The sequence below is a fragment of the Sciurus vulgaris genome, assembly GCF_902686455.1.
Source record: "Sciurus vulgaris genome assembly, chromosome: 15".
In the NCBI taxonomy this organism is placed as follows: Eukaryota; Metazoa; Chordata; class Mammalia; order Rodentia; family Sciuridae; genus Sciurus; species Sciurus vulgaris.
The window spans coordinates 17123055-17139716 of NC_136476.1; the positions used below are offsets into that span (position 1 = coordinate 17123055).

The 16662-nt window shown below is 38.9% G+C and overlaps 1 protein-coding gene across 18 annotated transcripts in view; it reads left to right on the plus strand.

The window, feature by feature from the left end:
- TRPM3 (transient receptor potential cation channel subfamily M member 3) overlaps positions 1 to 16662 on the plus strand; it is a gene marked incomplete at its 3' end in the record, with an annotated part of 506455 nt that overhangs the window by 308156 nt on the left and 181637 nt on the right. For all 18 annotated transcript variants that reach the window (XM_079111999.1, XM_079112011.1, XM_079112015.1 and 15 more), the window contains one exon: positions 13504 to 13627. In XM_079111999.1, the coding sequence (XP_078968125.1) occupies positions 13504 to 13627 (124 nt within the window). The remainder of the gene's footprint in view (positions 1 to 13503; positions 13628 to 16662) is intronic.

Genomic DNA, 16662 nt, shown 5'->3' on the forward strand with positions numbered 1-16662 from the left:
CAGTTACTAGGACCAGCTTTAGAAGTTCAGCGCTAAGACCATCCCACCCCACTTTCCTTTGACAGAACAGTTGTCAGGAACAACCATTAGAGTCCCAACCTCCTATGGGCCTGATTTTTCTAAAGGCTCTGAACTTTTTCCTCAATTGAAATCTCAGGTAGAATCACAATTTATAAAACAGACAAGATGGGGGTTTACTCTGTTGAAACTAGGGTTGACGGTCTAGACCTATGGCTCTCAAATCATCCAAATCACCCAGATAGCTTCTTAAAACAAATTGCCCAACAGGAAGCATAAGTTCATATGTCATCTATCATAGGTCATTGTGAGTATAGATAAGAACATGTTATATGCTTGAAAACTGCTAAGAGTAGATTTTAATTGTTCTTACCAGAAATAGTAGTGAATGCATATGTTAATTGACTTGATTGAGCCATTCTACAATATGACTATTAATTTTGTCAATTAAATATAAATTTTAAAAAGAAGAGGAAAAGACAACAGCACAAATTGCTGGGCTTCAACCAGACATTTTCTAATTCAATAAATCTGGTTGTGGTCAAGTAATTGCATGTCAAAGGAGTCTCAGAAGAGACCGATACTGTTGGTCCTGGGACTATACTGCCAGATCCATTTTCCTAATGCTTCTTTTGTCTGACTGACTCCCAGCTCCAAGACAGCACTGATCTCCAGGTCAACTCCACATGCCTTTGTGTGAACTCAAGACCCTTTACATTCTAGTGCCAACCTCTCTCTAAAGTTATCTAACACTCAATGAGGCTTCCACTTACCCTGCAACCCAACTTAATGCCCCTCTACACTGCTCTCAAGCACACCCTGCTATCATGGGCCTCTGTCTTGTCATGAGATGGACACATAACATTTTATTACCCACTTCATTTCTAGTAAATTTTTCTCTGAAGTTCTACAACATAACCTCTATCTCATGAAATGATTTTTGTAAAGGTATTAAAATCCACAGATATGTTTAAAAACTTACATGACTAAGACATAAATAAAGCATCCTTGTACTTATTCCCTCTCCTCTAGAGGAAATGAATCATGAATCAACATGGCTGACGTTAGAACCTGTAGCTGCTAGAAATGTAGTGGATTAACATCACCCCAAGTAGTACCATTAATAACAATGTTTGGGATATTCTTAATAGATTTTCCTCTAATTCCCCATGCAAGTCTCAGATGCTGGACATGGACCACAGGATTTATGAAAACTATACATATCATTGACCAACGGTTTTCTTCAACCAGAGAAAGATTAAAAATGCATTAAAGTAGAATTCCAGGGATGACTCAAATCTGTATCACTGCTGTCTAGAAAAGTCTCCTTTCAGTTTCAATAAAACCTTCATTATCTTATTTGCTGTACAATTGTTCCAGAGTCAACACATTATTATGTGTTCTGGGTATGTTCAAAGCAAAGCATATGTCCCTCCAAGAACAGAAACTCTTAAAGGTCTGGAGTAAATAGTATGAAAATCTTCTTCATGGAATCCATGTTTCATCATCTTGCAGACAGACCTTAAATCTGGAGTTCTTTAAACCTAGGATATTCTTAGTTTTTGCTGTTTGATAATATACTTGAAATTTTATCATTACCTCTGGTGCAGAGATGACAAATAGTGCCAGCTGAAATCAATTGGTGGTAGCTTCCTGGAATGTGTTGAGAACGATTCTGAGGCCACAACTGGGCTGACAGGAAAGAGAACTGGTGATTAACAAAGTCACCCGAGGCAAAGAGAGGAATGTACAGTCAACATACCCCAAGTGTCTAATCTTACACTGGAAAGAAGCCAAAATCGTATAGATACCCTCCTATATTTAAGACTGCCAAGCCATCAAGTAGTTTATTGAATTATGAAACCAAAAAGAAAAATAAGAAGCCTAAATAACTTAAAGATACTCAGGAAAAAGTCATTTTTTTAAAATCAATACTGTGAAGCAAATCAATGTTTAAATTATCTGATATGAGATTTTCCACACACACATAGGAGATGAAAACAAGACACTCTGTACTATAAAATATTGTTTGGATCTGGACCAAAGGACAAGTCAAATCATCAATTGCTTATGGATAATGTACAGGGAATAATTTTTAAAAATAACTACAAAACTAATCATGGAACAAGATTGAAAACTACATTTGCCCCGACAACTCCAAGTAGCATATGGGGTTAGAAGAAATAATTTGACAAATTACTTTGTGAGAGAATTTAGATTTTCTCTTTCCCTGTACCTCTGACCTTCTCTCCAGAAGCATGCCTGAGGCATTGGAATTAATGTTTTTAAAGCTTCTACATGCAATAGCCCCATCTAAACATGTTATTTCTTAAATTCTATGACATAGCTATGATTATTATCCCCATTTTATAAATGAAGAAATTGAGCACAGAAAAGCTATGTCATTTGCCAATCATTTCACAGCTAGTGAGTGGCTGCCCAGGCAAATTGAGGATAAAACTGTACTCTTAGCACTTATATTGCCTTCTAGAAAGATGGGGCCCAGTAACAGGTTTATTTTGCTTATCCAGGAGTTGAATTATTTCAGACAACAAAGGAAGCTGTATTCAGCATATCTTCCATATGCTAGTTAACATCTCTGAATAAATGTTGAACCAACTCTTAAAGCCTATCCATTGAAGGAGCACCCATATTTTGCCTGCCTGAGGATTGCACACATCTCAATCCAGCTCTGATCGGTCTTTCATGTAGAGCCTAAAACAATAAATATTTTGACTGTCCCTCTTGCCTGGCTATGGGCAGTATTCACTAATGGGATTTTACTTGGAATGAGCTCAGAGGATGTGCTTCACTTAACATTTTGGCAGAAAATCTACCTATGTTGCAGTCCCTATGTTCTTTGACTGTTAACATTTCATTGGCTACTCTTGGGCACATTCATAACCAAAAGCAAAGTAGAGAAGAGAAATTGCATAGGCAGAGCCAGCACTTCTTCTGATACCTAAACATCCAGTTAGAACTAGCCCAGACAGAGAGTCCAGCAGCCCTGTCACCCTTAAGAGCATTGCTATCCCACAGAACTTTCCATAATGATGGAATCTCTATATGTGGTGTCCTACCAGGCAGGCCCTGAGCACCTGAATTGTGGCTAGTGTGGCTAAGCGATCAAATTTTAATTCTATTTAATTGTAATTAAATTTAAATGGCCATGTTTGGCTAGCAAACTCTACATTAGGTGGCATAGCTCTTACATTCCACCAAACTAGTAATGCCTGAACGTCTAATAGATTGCCAATATTCTTTGACATTGCTAAATTCATATTTTAATTATATTATTTCATCCAAAATTAGGTATATTGTCATTTATATTTTTAAACAACTCTGATGGTCTAAGCTCCAGTACAGGCACTGGCAAAAGCATACCAGCGAACCAAACAGACAAAACTGCATACCCTTCTGAAGTTTATATTTTATCAAGGTTATATAGATGATAAATATCCACTTTATGTAATATTTAGGAGGTGGTACACTATGGAGAAAAGAGTAGAGCAAGGGGGATCAATATAAAAGCAGCAGAAAAGCTTTTTGGTCTTCAGCACTTGCTTGGCTCTGAGAGAAAGGGAAAAGAGGATATCCAAGTCATAATAAGGTGAAGCCTTTGTATCCAAGGGGTTTACAGTCTAGTTGGGATTTGCTTAGATTAATCTGTTATGAAATGCCATGTGCAAATGCAGAGCCCATAGCTCATCTTACGGTAGGTACTGAGTGCCTCTCCTACCACCCTCCGCCCCACCCAGCACCTACCTCTGTTTCCTATTTTACCATAGCTGTCTCAGGATTTTAGAGTGGAGGAACAACAAAAAGAACAAAGATAAAGGCATCAGCAATGATCACTATGTGGGTAGCAATAATGAAATTTACCCGAAAACAGATTGTACCATTATTATATAGACATTCTGCCCTCAACCGATCAGTTTCACTAAGTTGCTCTAACTACCTCCAATGACTAGATGAGATCCTCAGAAAAAGTCCAAGGTGAACAGTTTTTCTAGGCTAGACACTAAAGCAAGATCAGAACTGCTATTTCTCTTTTACCGGTCTTAGATGATAGAGCCATTTATGTCTGATCATCAGTAAAAAGATGAGCAAAATAAAATAACCCCGTAACAAGTCCATTTATGTGTTCCATTCAATCATCTCCATCCTTCTTTCTAGTGTTTTCTGAAAAACATCAACATTAATCAGTTAGTTAAGTGTGATTTTAACATGAATCATCACTTATCCTAAGAGTTGATCTTAGAGTTTCTAAGTGTTGAACAAAGTACTTATGTATCTTTTAATGAATTAAAAGACTACCCTTGACATCTGATATAGTGAGGAAATAATTCTGGGTAAGTAGTGGATCCTTGAAATCACATTACTGAGTCTTCTCACACATGCTATGAAACATCCTATGTTGGGTACAAAACCATTTGTACCCAGTCATTTAAACAAATCACTAACTATATTAATACACTGAGTTGCACCTGTACATTTAGGTTAGCATAATTCATTATCAGAGATTCTTCCCTCCTGACTCTCTTGTCCTCTAGGCTCAGCTGACTCTTACTAGTTATAAGCTGCAGGCTTCAGATTCTTCACCCATAAATGGTTGCTCTAAAATTGTAGCCTTCCTTTATCCTGAAGTTCAAATACCCCAGCAGAATTTTCTGATTTGTACCTTCACTAAAGAATTATAGACTTCAAAAATCTCAAATTCTGAGAAGCAGGAGGAAGTGACAGTCAAGTGAAATGACATGGAATGATGTAAGGTTAATGACTTCAGGGAATCCTGGCATGAGTTTGTTTCTGCACGATCTTTACAAATATGATCCAAAGTATTTGGGCTGTCCCCAGGGATATCTTGGCTACATGGATTTGAATTGGGGTCTTTTTCATCCCATTCACAGAAATGTTTCATCCAACATTTATAGAAATACTGAAATCTGATTTTTCATAGTGATGATCCCCTCCAGCTAATTTGCATGCCAGTTACCTTGGTTCAGCTTTGAGCTAGTTAGGCATGATTGGGATTCCCTGCTGGTGCAGAAGACTTTACTTAACAAAAACTGCCAGTTATTCAACATCTATGTGCTAGGACGGTGGTAGGTGCTTTCCGTACATGATCTCCCCCACATCATCACTAAATATATCAACCTTAAAAGACATGCTACTTCCATTTAACAGATAAGACAAGAAGATCGAATAATCTCTCTCAGGTCTCTCATTAGTAAATAAAAAATTTGTATTACAATCAAAGGCACCATATCATAGCACCTTAATTATTCACTCCGTCTCTACAGTGGATTACAAAACCCACCTCACCCCTTCCAGGTATAACATGAAATTAGTTTAAAAATGTATATGTATGCCATGTTGACTTTTAAGAGAGAGAACTACTTCCAATTGTCAAAACGGAGATTTGTGTCAGGGAAATTATCTTGATATCACAAAAATCCTTAAGGTCTTCCCACAGATATTGAGTATTTTTATATTATTGAGTATATTTTACCCTAAACGTTATTGGGGAGATTCAAGTACATAAGACTATCTGTTCCAGACAAAAACTATAAAGCAGTTCAAAGGGAGGTTAAAGTAGTATCCAGAAATAGAATCACATAAGGGCTTTTGAAATTCTCCATGAATTAAAAAAAAGAATGATAAAATCAGGCTTAGTGGCATACACCTGTAACCCTTGCAGCTCAAGAGGCTGAGGCAGGTGGATCACAAGTTCAAAGCCAGCTTCAGTAACTTAGCGAGGCCCTAAGTAACTTAACAAGACTCTGTCTCAAAAACTAAAAAAACATGTTGGGGATGTAACTCAGTGGTTGAATGCTCCTGAGTTCAATCTCTGGTACTGGGGGAAAAATCGAGACTAAATATATTTCTTAGAAATTAATCTGATTAAGAGAAAGGATCAAAGAAGATCAAGTGGCTAGAAGGTAAAACTCTATGTCACTTTTCTAGTTTTCCCAAATAGGTTTGAACTCTGTCCCACCATGAGGATAAAGGGGCTTGGGGAAGACCACATGGTCACCCAACAGAACAGGCAGGTTTTCACTTAGTCAATCCACAAACATTCCTCCAGAGCCAACATTGAACCATGCACTCTTCTAAACTTAAAGTACCATCAAACCAAACAAGTAATCTCTGCTTTAAGGAATTCATAACCTACTGGAGGAGACATGTGAAATATTTTTCCATGCAATATAATACTTATAGTAATAGATGTCATGTGCTTTGGGAGTATCATGAGTGTGGTAGTCAGAGACTTTTACACAGGATGTAGAGTTTGAACTGAGTTTTAAATGATGAGTTTTGAACGATGAGCTCAGGAGTAGAGAATATTCTAAGCAGTAGACATAGCAAGTTCAAGAGCATAGTGTTAAGCAAAAGTCTGGTGGGCTGGGGAGATTCCATATTTGTGGAACTCATGTGTTCAGTACTGATAGAATGGTTCTTCTGTAAAGGAAACATGGTTCTATCACATCCTTGCTAAAACCTTGAAATAGCTTCCCATCACTAGCAAGATAACATCTCAACTTACACATATATACCATAATTAGATGTTGAAGAGAGAGTTCACTGTGAGGTAGGTAAGGCTGGTTACCACTGAACTATGGCACAGATAGGTACTTCAATATCTCATCTGAACAGGGGCACTTGATGGAGTTGTCTTCAACATCATCACATCCATACATTTCTTCTTGGCATACTTATGCCTTTGTCCCATAAAGAGATGGAGGCTATTCCTTCCCTCCTCTTGAATCTTGGCTGCTCTTAGAGATTTGCCTGAATAATTAGATGCAAGGAAATGACATTCTGGGACTTCAGAGGTGAAGTCATAAGAAGCCTTGCAGATTATGCCCATCTTCTTTTAATGCTTTCACTTGAAGCCTCACTTTCGGAAAGACCAATTTCCATGCAAGTTTACCTACCTTCCATCCACCAGGGAGAGAGCAATGCAACCCAAGCTATAGCTGTCTCAGCCATTCCAGGTCAAGTGCCAGACTTGGAACTAATGAAACTGACTCAGTTTATAGCCCCAGAAGATGACACGTGTAGAATTAAGGCCCCAGTTATACAGCCCCATCTGAACCACTGAAGGCTTCTTCAGCCATTGCAGCTGAGGCCCCAGATATCACTGGGCAAAAGAAGGTCATCTGCACTATGCCCTGTCTGGTCTTCAAAATAACAGTAAATAAATGCTATTTCATCTACTTAAGTTTTGGGGTGTGTTACTTATTCATAAATTATCAGAATATATGGCATACAACCCTGTGAGTTCCTTGATGCTAGAGGTGAATAGTATTCACTTTCAACCCCTAACACAGTGCCTGGCCCATAATAGGCATCCATATGGTTTGTTGAATAAATGACTAAGTAAGTAAGTGTGTAGATATCTACAGGACGTGTTTACGAAACTCCACTCTAATGAAGCTTTCTTAAATTATCTCTTCATTTCTCAAACATAAGAATTAATTGATGGTCCCTAATCCCCCTGAAGTAGAACAGTTACTTGTCCAGCCTAAACCAAAGGGATTTTCAAGTCTGCAGAGGACTGTTAATCTCAGGAGAGAGTTCTGCATTGCACACAAAGGGCAGACCACAGATCACACTCCTTAACAAAAATGAATGTATCAGTGACTCTTTCCTAAGGAGTATCATAGCATTTGAAAAATAGCAAATTTTTATATAGGACTTGCTATGTGCCAGGCACTTTTCTAAGTCTTATGAAGATGAATTCATTTAACTTTCCTAAGTCTATGAGATAATTACTATTATAATTTCCATCTTATATACACGAAAGAATAAAATACAAATAATTTGCACAAGGTCACACAGACAGCTGGTGACAGCCTAATTCTAGAGAGCCCGGTCCTGGTGATGATGACGCCTTCTATTAACAATGCTGTACTGCTTCTGAGGAGAATCATGCTGTTACTTTTGGCCCCAGAGCTATGGCATGTGGGAGGATGTGGCACCTTTCACCCAGGGGATGGGAAGGGGCAGAAGGAGGGTGGGGAAATGCCATTCTCTATGACCTTAGTCAAGACACATAACTTTCTGTGTCCTTTATATAATTCTTGGTAATTTGCTTTGGCTTCAAACAAATGATAAAATTCCATCTTTCTTGAGAGAATTAGAGATTCTGTGGGAAATGATGTCTTTTAAGTACCAAATTATGATATTAACAGCTTTTTATTTATATAAGGAAATTTTTCTCATTCTGTGTCTGAAGAAACTAATAGAATCTATGGGGGTCACAGGAAGGGCTCCTCTCCTCGAAAGTCATTAATTAACTTGAGATTAGCTCTTAGAGTCTTGCTGAATTCTAAATGTATTTTCCGATTTTCATATCTAGGAACAAAAATCTGATATTAGATAATTAAATTTATTCTAAGAAAAGTATGTCTACATGTGGGCTGTATTACCAGCGTTTTAATAGAATACTAATTGCAAACTGTGGGGAGTTTTGTTGGTTATCCTGAGCCCTGGATAAATATTGACCTATTTTAAATTACTCTGTGACTCATATAAAAGGCTTCAGATCACAAGTGTTGCATTTAAATGGAGACACAAATACCATAGTAAAGACATTTTCTTCACTTAAATGATTATACTTCCTATCACAAAGCCCTCTAATTTTAGGTGTACCAAAAATAACATTGGTACATATGGAGTCACAAATTAACAGTTTCCATAAATAAGACCACTTTTGTCAAGGAGCCAATCCTAAAAGTGAAGTTTCACATAATACTACAACCATGTTTGGATGTGAAGAAATTTTCAATCACTATTCCAGTGCCATAAAAAGAAATCTAAAATGGGTTTATCTCTAATTTTGCTGCTGATTAAATATCACAGTCAACATTCTTAAATTACTCCAATGTCATACAGAAGAAAAGTTGGAAGAGAAAGAAAAACAATCATTTAAAGCAGGCACAGTGGTACAAACCTGTAATTGCAGAAGACTTGAGACTGAGGCAGGAGGATCACAAGTTCAAGACCAGCCTTGGCAATTTAGCAAGACCCTTAAAGAATGAAAAAGACCTGAGGGTATAGCTCAGTGGCAAAGTGCCCCTGGGTTTAATCCCCAGTAACACACACACCCTTTCCAAAATCCTAAAGAATATGACCACAAAAGACAGGATCTTTGAAGACAGAATAAGTCTTTGTACCAAGCAGAAAATATCCAGCCTAACAAAGCAAATAAGAAAAAGTGAGAAGCAATCTTCAAACTGTCAAATGCTCTTTGCCATGATCATTGTTTACCAATTTCCCCTTATCTTCCCTAGATTTGTCCAATTTCCTTCAAATGTTCTCTGAACAAATACATGATATAAAAGAAGGAAAAGCATTTTCCTACAGAAAAAAAATAATCTTAAATTTCTACCTGCAATGCAAATCATTAATAAACTGAAGGATACACCCAGAGAATACATAGGAAAGGCGGCATCATGGAGACAAGATTGAAGGTCAATAGACTCAACTCAAACACAGAGATCATCAAGCTCTGAACCCTAACACAAATAATTTAACCTCCTTTAGGGCAGGCTCCTGTTCTACCAAGTGGAATCCATACCTACTTGTCTCACAACTTTGTTATGAGGTTATCTCCCTAGCATTGTGCCCTGAAAACCATGACAGACTATGGATTCAGGAAATGTTACATGTAATCTTATTTAAAACAATGTTATTAAACTTCTGCCAAAGGCATGAGGTCTAATATCTGTTATTTCATTGAGGGGAAAATCTGAAATGTCAGGAAACTGTTAAAGGCAAAAAGGCACCAAAATGTTTTCTTCTTCATGCAATTAGAAAGATGGAAAAAGAAGTGACCCAGGTATTCACTATTTAATGAATATAACATAATGCTTTGGATAGACCTAAACACTTTCGTTCCATGTCATATCATTTTTGTTCCATCAGCAATAGGCATCTCCACTTTGGAAACACTAGCATACTTCTTGCATTCTGTGATCCTTGTTGCTAAGTGATTGAACCAAAGCTATAACCTCGGTCAGTTGTGAAACTGGACTCAACAGAATAAGAGTCTTCATTTCTTCAAGCTTTCCTAATCAGTAAAAGCCTCAATTAGCTAAACTGCACATAATTTCTCCATTTTTTGCAAAGTGGCAGACTCAATGCAAGTGACAGATCTCTCAGTTAATGACCTCAGGGAATTTGAATTTTATTATACATGGTTAGCAATGGAAAACAAATTTTGAATTATGATAAAAATGAAAGACCTGCAGATGAATGATCAGACCTATCAAGTGGCTAATCAGGGAGTCCCTTTTGCTACTAATCAGGTACAACACTTATGCACACTTGACACTGTAGAACTCTCTAGATTGATCCACTTGGGTTTCCTGTCAAGTAGATATATGCCCAGGTATGAGTGCTCTTCAAGAAAATTAATTGGCAACACAAATGTAATCATGTCACTCTCCTTAAATGCTTTAATGGCTTCTCATTGCCTTGGGAATGAAACCCTAAAGCTTTAAACATGATCTCCAAAGTCCCCCATGATCTGTCCATGAGATCAGGCTGCTCACTCTTTGCAGCCCCATCTTGTTTTCCTAATTTTATCTTTAATCCGCTTTTACTTACCATAATAAAAACCTAGGATAATCACCTTATCAAAATACAAAGTAGAAATAAAAGGTTTATTTTGGCTCACGTTCAGAGGTTTCAGTTGGTGTTTTAGTCAGTTTTTTTTTTTTCACTGCTGTGACTGGAAGACCCAACCAGCACAATTGTAGAAGAAAAAAAATTTTATTTGGGGGCTCATGGTTTCAGAGGTCTCAATTCATAGATAGCTGGCTCCATTCCTCAGGGCTCGAAGTGAAACAGGACACCGTGGCATAAGAATGTGGCAGAGGAAAGCAGCTCACGTGAAGATCAGGAAGCAAAGAGAGAGATTTCACTCTCCAGATAGAAATATATACCCCATAGCCACGCTCCCAATGAACCACTTCCTCCAGCCACACCCCACCTGCCTCCAGTTACCACATGGTTAATGCCATCAAGGATCAATTTACTGATTAAAGCTACAACCCAATCATTTCTCCTCCATTCTTGTGTTGTGTCACATGTGAGCTTTCAGGGCACACCTCATACCTAAACCACAGCAGTCGGTGACCCACTGGCCCCATTATTGGTGCATGTGGCAGCACATTATAGTGGGAATGTGAGACAGGGCACACTGTTTGCCATTTCAGGATGCAAAAAAAGAGAAGAGGCCTGAATACCACTTTCAGGGGTACATTCCCAGTGACTTAAAACCTTCAATAGACCCCACTTCCGTCTTCTCCCAATGACACAAGTTGGAGACCAAGCCATCCCCACATGAGCCCTTGGAGGACATTCACAATTCAAAGTATAGTGCACTCTCCATAGTTACCTTTTATCTTCTCCAAAAGAGGCCTATTTGTACCATGTTCATCTGCTCTTTCCCAGCCCCACCACCTCCAACCCTGCAAATGCTCATCCTTCCTTCAAATCTCAGATGAAACAGCATTTCCTCAGAGGAGTCTTTGAACCCCTCGGATTATCTGTCACAATCTTCTCTACTTCTCTAACACTGAGAATGGCAGTTGAATTGCTGGTGAATGTCCTTCTATTCCACTGGCTTGGAACTCACTGAAGGGGGATGTATTTTCTATCCCTGCATCTCTGGAACATACCACATTGTCCACTAAGTAGACATTCACCATGCATCTGGTTAATGAAGAGTTACAGACTGGTCTAGAGCTAAGACTGTAGAGTCAACCAGAATAACCTAGAAAATCTTGAGAGACGATTTGGTATCATTTTTTCCTCCCAACACCATCTGGACCATCCTCTTCTTCTAAATATTGATGTAGGTCTTCCAGAGAAGAAAGGGTGAAGGGGTAACTCAATCCTCCATCCATCAGAGTGATTTTCAAAGTCATTGGTGTAGTTCTGTCCCAGGGAACACTCTTTTCAAAGTTGGGTCACTGTAATATCCAACCTAATGGGCTTAGGTAGACCCCACCCAAACCAGGGCACAGCAGGCCACTCAAAAGATAAGAATCTCAAGTATCTCAACTTGCTTTCTCTTACACAATAAAAATCAGTCTTGCTTTCATGTTGAAGGAAATCTGATGACTATCTGTTCCAGTGGCCACAGCAGTGAAGAGAGGCAGTTGTGTGGTACACTTAGGCAGATGGCAGGAGCACTGGTCAAAGAGTCAGAAAAACAGTTCTTGTTCTGAAAACTAGGTTCTGATTCTGACTCTGCCACTCATTTGCTGTGTGACCCTAAACATTTGGATCCGACTAAATGCCCTACCTGTGGAATTGAACAAATCTCTTGTCTGTGGGGAAGAGTTGCTAATACTTCAATAATATAGATAATGTGTAGATTTTGAAACACTGGGCAAATTATGGAAAAATTTTCCACTGGTCCTTGAGAGAACTTTGACCCTTGTGATTTTAAACAGTATCTGTGAATAATAAAATGAGCTTTAATTCCCTGCCATTTGATGGCTCCTTTTCCCATCAGGCTAGTGAGAGAGGAGTTAAAAATTAGTTGTGACTATATATTCAAGACATAACTGCACTGATTGATGTGATGCATCTCCCGTACTTTCATTCTTCTATAGAAAAACTATCTTTTAATAAAATAGCCAATATAATAGCTCCTTGTGGATCAGACTTTTGTTCACTGCAACAGAGCAAAAATTTGACATAAATAGTGATGACCTGAATCATAAGCTGGATAAACTACCACCTGCATGTTTTTAAAGGAAACATAAATCCTCTTTCTGCTTATTGATGGTCATGACTGGTATAACTTCTCTTTGTCCAATTAGAGACAACTTTACAATTTTTACAATTTACAGGAAAATGATATAGTCAATTCTTACCAAGATGCAGATGACTAATTTGAAGGCATTTTCTGATGACAATTTGAGGAAGAGGACATTAAACACTTGCCATATGGAAAAAAAGGAAAAGAGCAACAAAAAAAAAAACCCAAAAAACGAAAAACCTAAATCTTCCTACTTTACTCTGTTAGGTTCTAAGACATTTAAAGGGATTTATTTTAAATGTACTTCTTTTTAAATTATCTCAGTTGAAGTAACTATTTTGAGAAAAATACAGGAAGACAACCTTCCTATCTAAATTCCTCATAATGCTTTCTTGTGTTGTTTCCATTGCACTCCAGGTTGGCAATGGATAACAATTGTATCGAATATTTCAAAATATTTCAAAAGAGGATTTTAAATGTTACCAAAAAGAAATGCTAATTGTATGAGATGCTGGACATGCTAAATACTATAGTCTAATTATTATACAATGTATCAGATACTGAAATATCACACCACATCCCATAACTATGTATGATTATGTTTCATTAAGTATCAGTTAAAAGTAAATTTTAAAAAGAAAAAATAAATGTATATCAAAAAGGATCTGGGTTGACCTATTTGACATTGGTTTTCATTGCAGACTTATAAATGAATCTTTGAGGGACCAGCTACTGGTGACTATACAGAAGACCTTCACATATACCCGAACCCAAGCTCAGCATCTGTTCATCATCCTCATGGAGTGCATGAAAAAGAAGGAATTGGTATGTAATTCCCCATGGGTGGCAGAGACCTTCTCCACGCTCGCAAGTATTTTCTTGAATCACACACCATTTTCTTTTTCTGATGGAGCTCACAACTCTTAGGCTGTACTGGCCCCACGAGTTTCCTCCCCTAAATAGCTGAGACACAACTCTTTCAGCCTTGGATTTAATGAAGCATATGCAGCAGGGTTTTAGCATAATTTCCTTTTGGAGATCATCTAAATGTTTCCAACTGCCTCAACCAAATGAGTTGAGCAAAAATAGGTTTCCTCCTGGGAAATGCTCGAGTTGATCCTCTTGGGTTTGAGGTTCCACTTTGCTGGTGAGTAGTGAGTCACTCATGGACTTTGTGGACTAAATATCTTTAGTGACAGCATCCAGACTAATCTGCTAATCCATCATGGTGGGAAAATACCCAGAAAAATGCTAGAAACATCTGTATGCAGTTTCTGAAGTATCCTCTAGTAGCTATTAAAACATTTCTTATATCAGAAAAATGTCTAACAAATGTGGTATAAGGAGGGACCCTCTGTTAGGGTGAACAGAAATAACATGAGCAAACATTTAACACTTGCTATACTCCAGGCAGGAAACTGAATTTTTACGTCTACTGACTCATTCAATCTTTGTCCTGATTAGAGAGGTACAATTATTGCCTTTACCTTACAGATGAGGAAACAGACTCCCTTGATTAGTAAATAGAAGCTAAGACTCAAAAACAGTGGTGTTTAATATCTAGGGAATGTTTTTTGATTTTTGGGTTTTTTTTTTTTTTTTGGGGGGGGGAGGGGTAGGTACCAGGGACTGAACTCAGGGCACTCCACCACTGAGCCACATCCCCAATCCTATTTTGCATTTTATTTAGAGACAGGGTTTCACTGAGTTCCTTAGCACCTCGCTTTTGCTGAGGCTGGCTTTGAACTTGTGATTCTCCTGCCTCAACCTCCTGAGCCGCTGAGATTACAGGCATGGGCCACTGCACCCAGCTAGGTAAATGTTTTTACTCAGAAATTGTCTCATTGAGGCCAGTATAGTGAATTGCCTACCGAGTAGATTCCCATCAGGCCTCAGCTTGCAAAGACTATTCTCAAAGGTCACTTGAGTCCAACTGGCGACAGTGGTAGCAAAATGTTTTAAAGAATTGATTACATTAAGCAAGAGGCATCTCTGGAAAGAATCCACACAGCCTTTGTGAGAAGCCTTCCATCAGCTTCTGGGTTTGGATGGACAATGTATGATCTTGATTATCCATAGCCTGGCCCCAACACAAAGTTGCGGGGGGGACACCAAACCAGCAGTTAGGGTACCTGGTTATGACTGCCCTTTTCCAGCAAAGCCTCTACCATCCCTGACAGAACCACCCATGGGTAGCATTCCTCCCATCTCAAATGTGGTTCTCACATTCCAACTCACTTGCTTCCTTCCTACAAGGAGATGCCTGAAAGTTGAGCTTCCACAAACCACAGTATGGATTTTCTTCTGAGTTCTGATGATTTTCCAATATTGAGTCCAAAGCTAACTGTGAAAACTTACCAGAGTTATACATTGCAATCCTTCAAATTTCCTAGAAAGGCAGTTCTAATAAAATTCTAGGAACCAACTGGAAGTCATAAAACCAAATGAAGCCAAATGAACTTCTCTAGGTAGCTCATGGGACTGTTCTGTAAGATGCCAGTAATTGTCATGTCACTTAATCATGGCCACTGCTACAAAGGTCAGCTGCATTGTAATCCAAGTTGTGTATTATAAGAAATGTGAAGTAGTCCTCACTCTAGCTAAGGCAGCTAAGTCATTCTGTCACATCTGGGAAGCAGCGTTAGGGTTTTTAAGATTATAACTGTAATCAAAATAATTTCCATTTCTGAGGGACCATTTACGTGCCTGGACAGGACTAGGTGCTTTACAAATGAAGAGGATGTGAGGTAGGCATTTTTTTTTCCTTCTCTTGCAGAGATAAGGGAGGGAACCAGCATCACCTCATTTAAAGGTGAGGAAATGCACACACAGCCAGGAAAAGCAGAGCTGGGACTGCCTCTCTACAGTGTTATCCACTCACCAGGCTACGTAGAACAGTAGGCAAAACAAAGCATTACATAATGGATTCCTCTTTCACACATCCTTCGGGTTTCCATTGATTCCCTTTACAAACTTCTTGGGCTATAATATTCTGAGTCCAATCTAATATTGCCAAGTTCAATTAAGAGGTTTGGTTTTATGGCTTATGTGGTACCTTTCTCCTGCCAACCCCCAATGAACTTGCATAAAGAGGACCCACACTAGGAATTTAGCTTATATTACATGGGTCTCAAGGCAGTATGGCCTTGGGGAAAATATGCCTCGTGGGTCCTTTGAGGTGTCCGGCAGGTGAGGCCACCCTTCATGACGTCACCGCATGGAGATGCTGCTGTACTTTCTCCTCACTTCACACAGTTCTTGAAGAAATTAATTTCTCCTGATTACTCAAAAGCTGTCAGCAGACATATCCTCCCAGAAATCACCCTGTGGGCTAATTCTATCAATTTATTTGCATATAAAAGGAAAGCTGTTCACAATAGCATATTAATCTGGGGACACATTTAAGAGTTCAGACCTTAGTAGCCACCACCACCTCCACCCCCTTTCTTCCTCAAGAGTCATCTGGCCATAAAGAACATCAAGAGCAGGAAAAGAGTACCTAAGTGGCCATCCTCCCTTTAAAACCGATTCTGTTAGAGACCTCTTCCTTCCAGAAGCTAGTGCCAGCTCCTCCTCTCTGTTGCTGCCTTCCAGGGTTCCTTCCTACCGTCTGAACTCCTGCAGAAGCCCTACTCCCTCACCACTGCCAACCTTCTAGCCCCATAAGAGGACAAAAAATTTCCTTTTGCTATCCTACAGTGGAGGAGGACCCATTGGATCAGCATTACAAGTGCCATAATACATGTAGCCCTCAACAAGTCACAGTGACAGACAGCAGTGGCCCAGCGGCTACTTCACCACCTCCATTTCCAAGCCAATAATTCCTAATTACTCTCCTTTGCTGCCAGCTGCTGGACCTC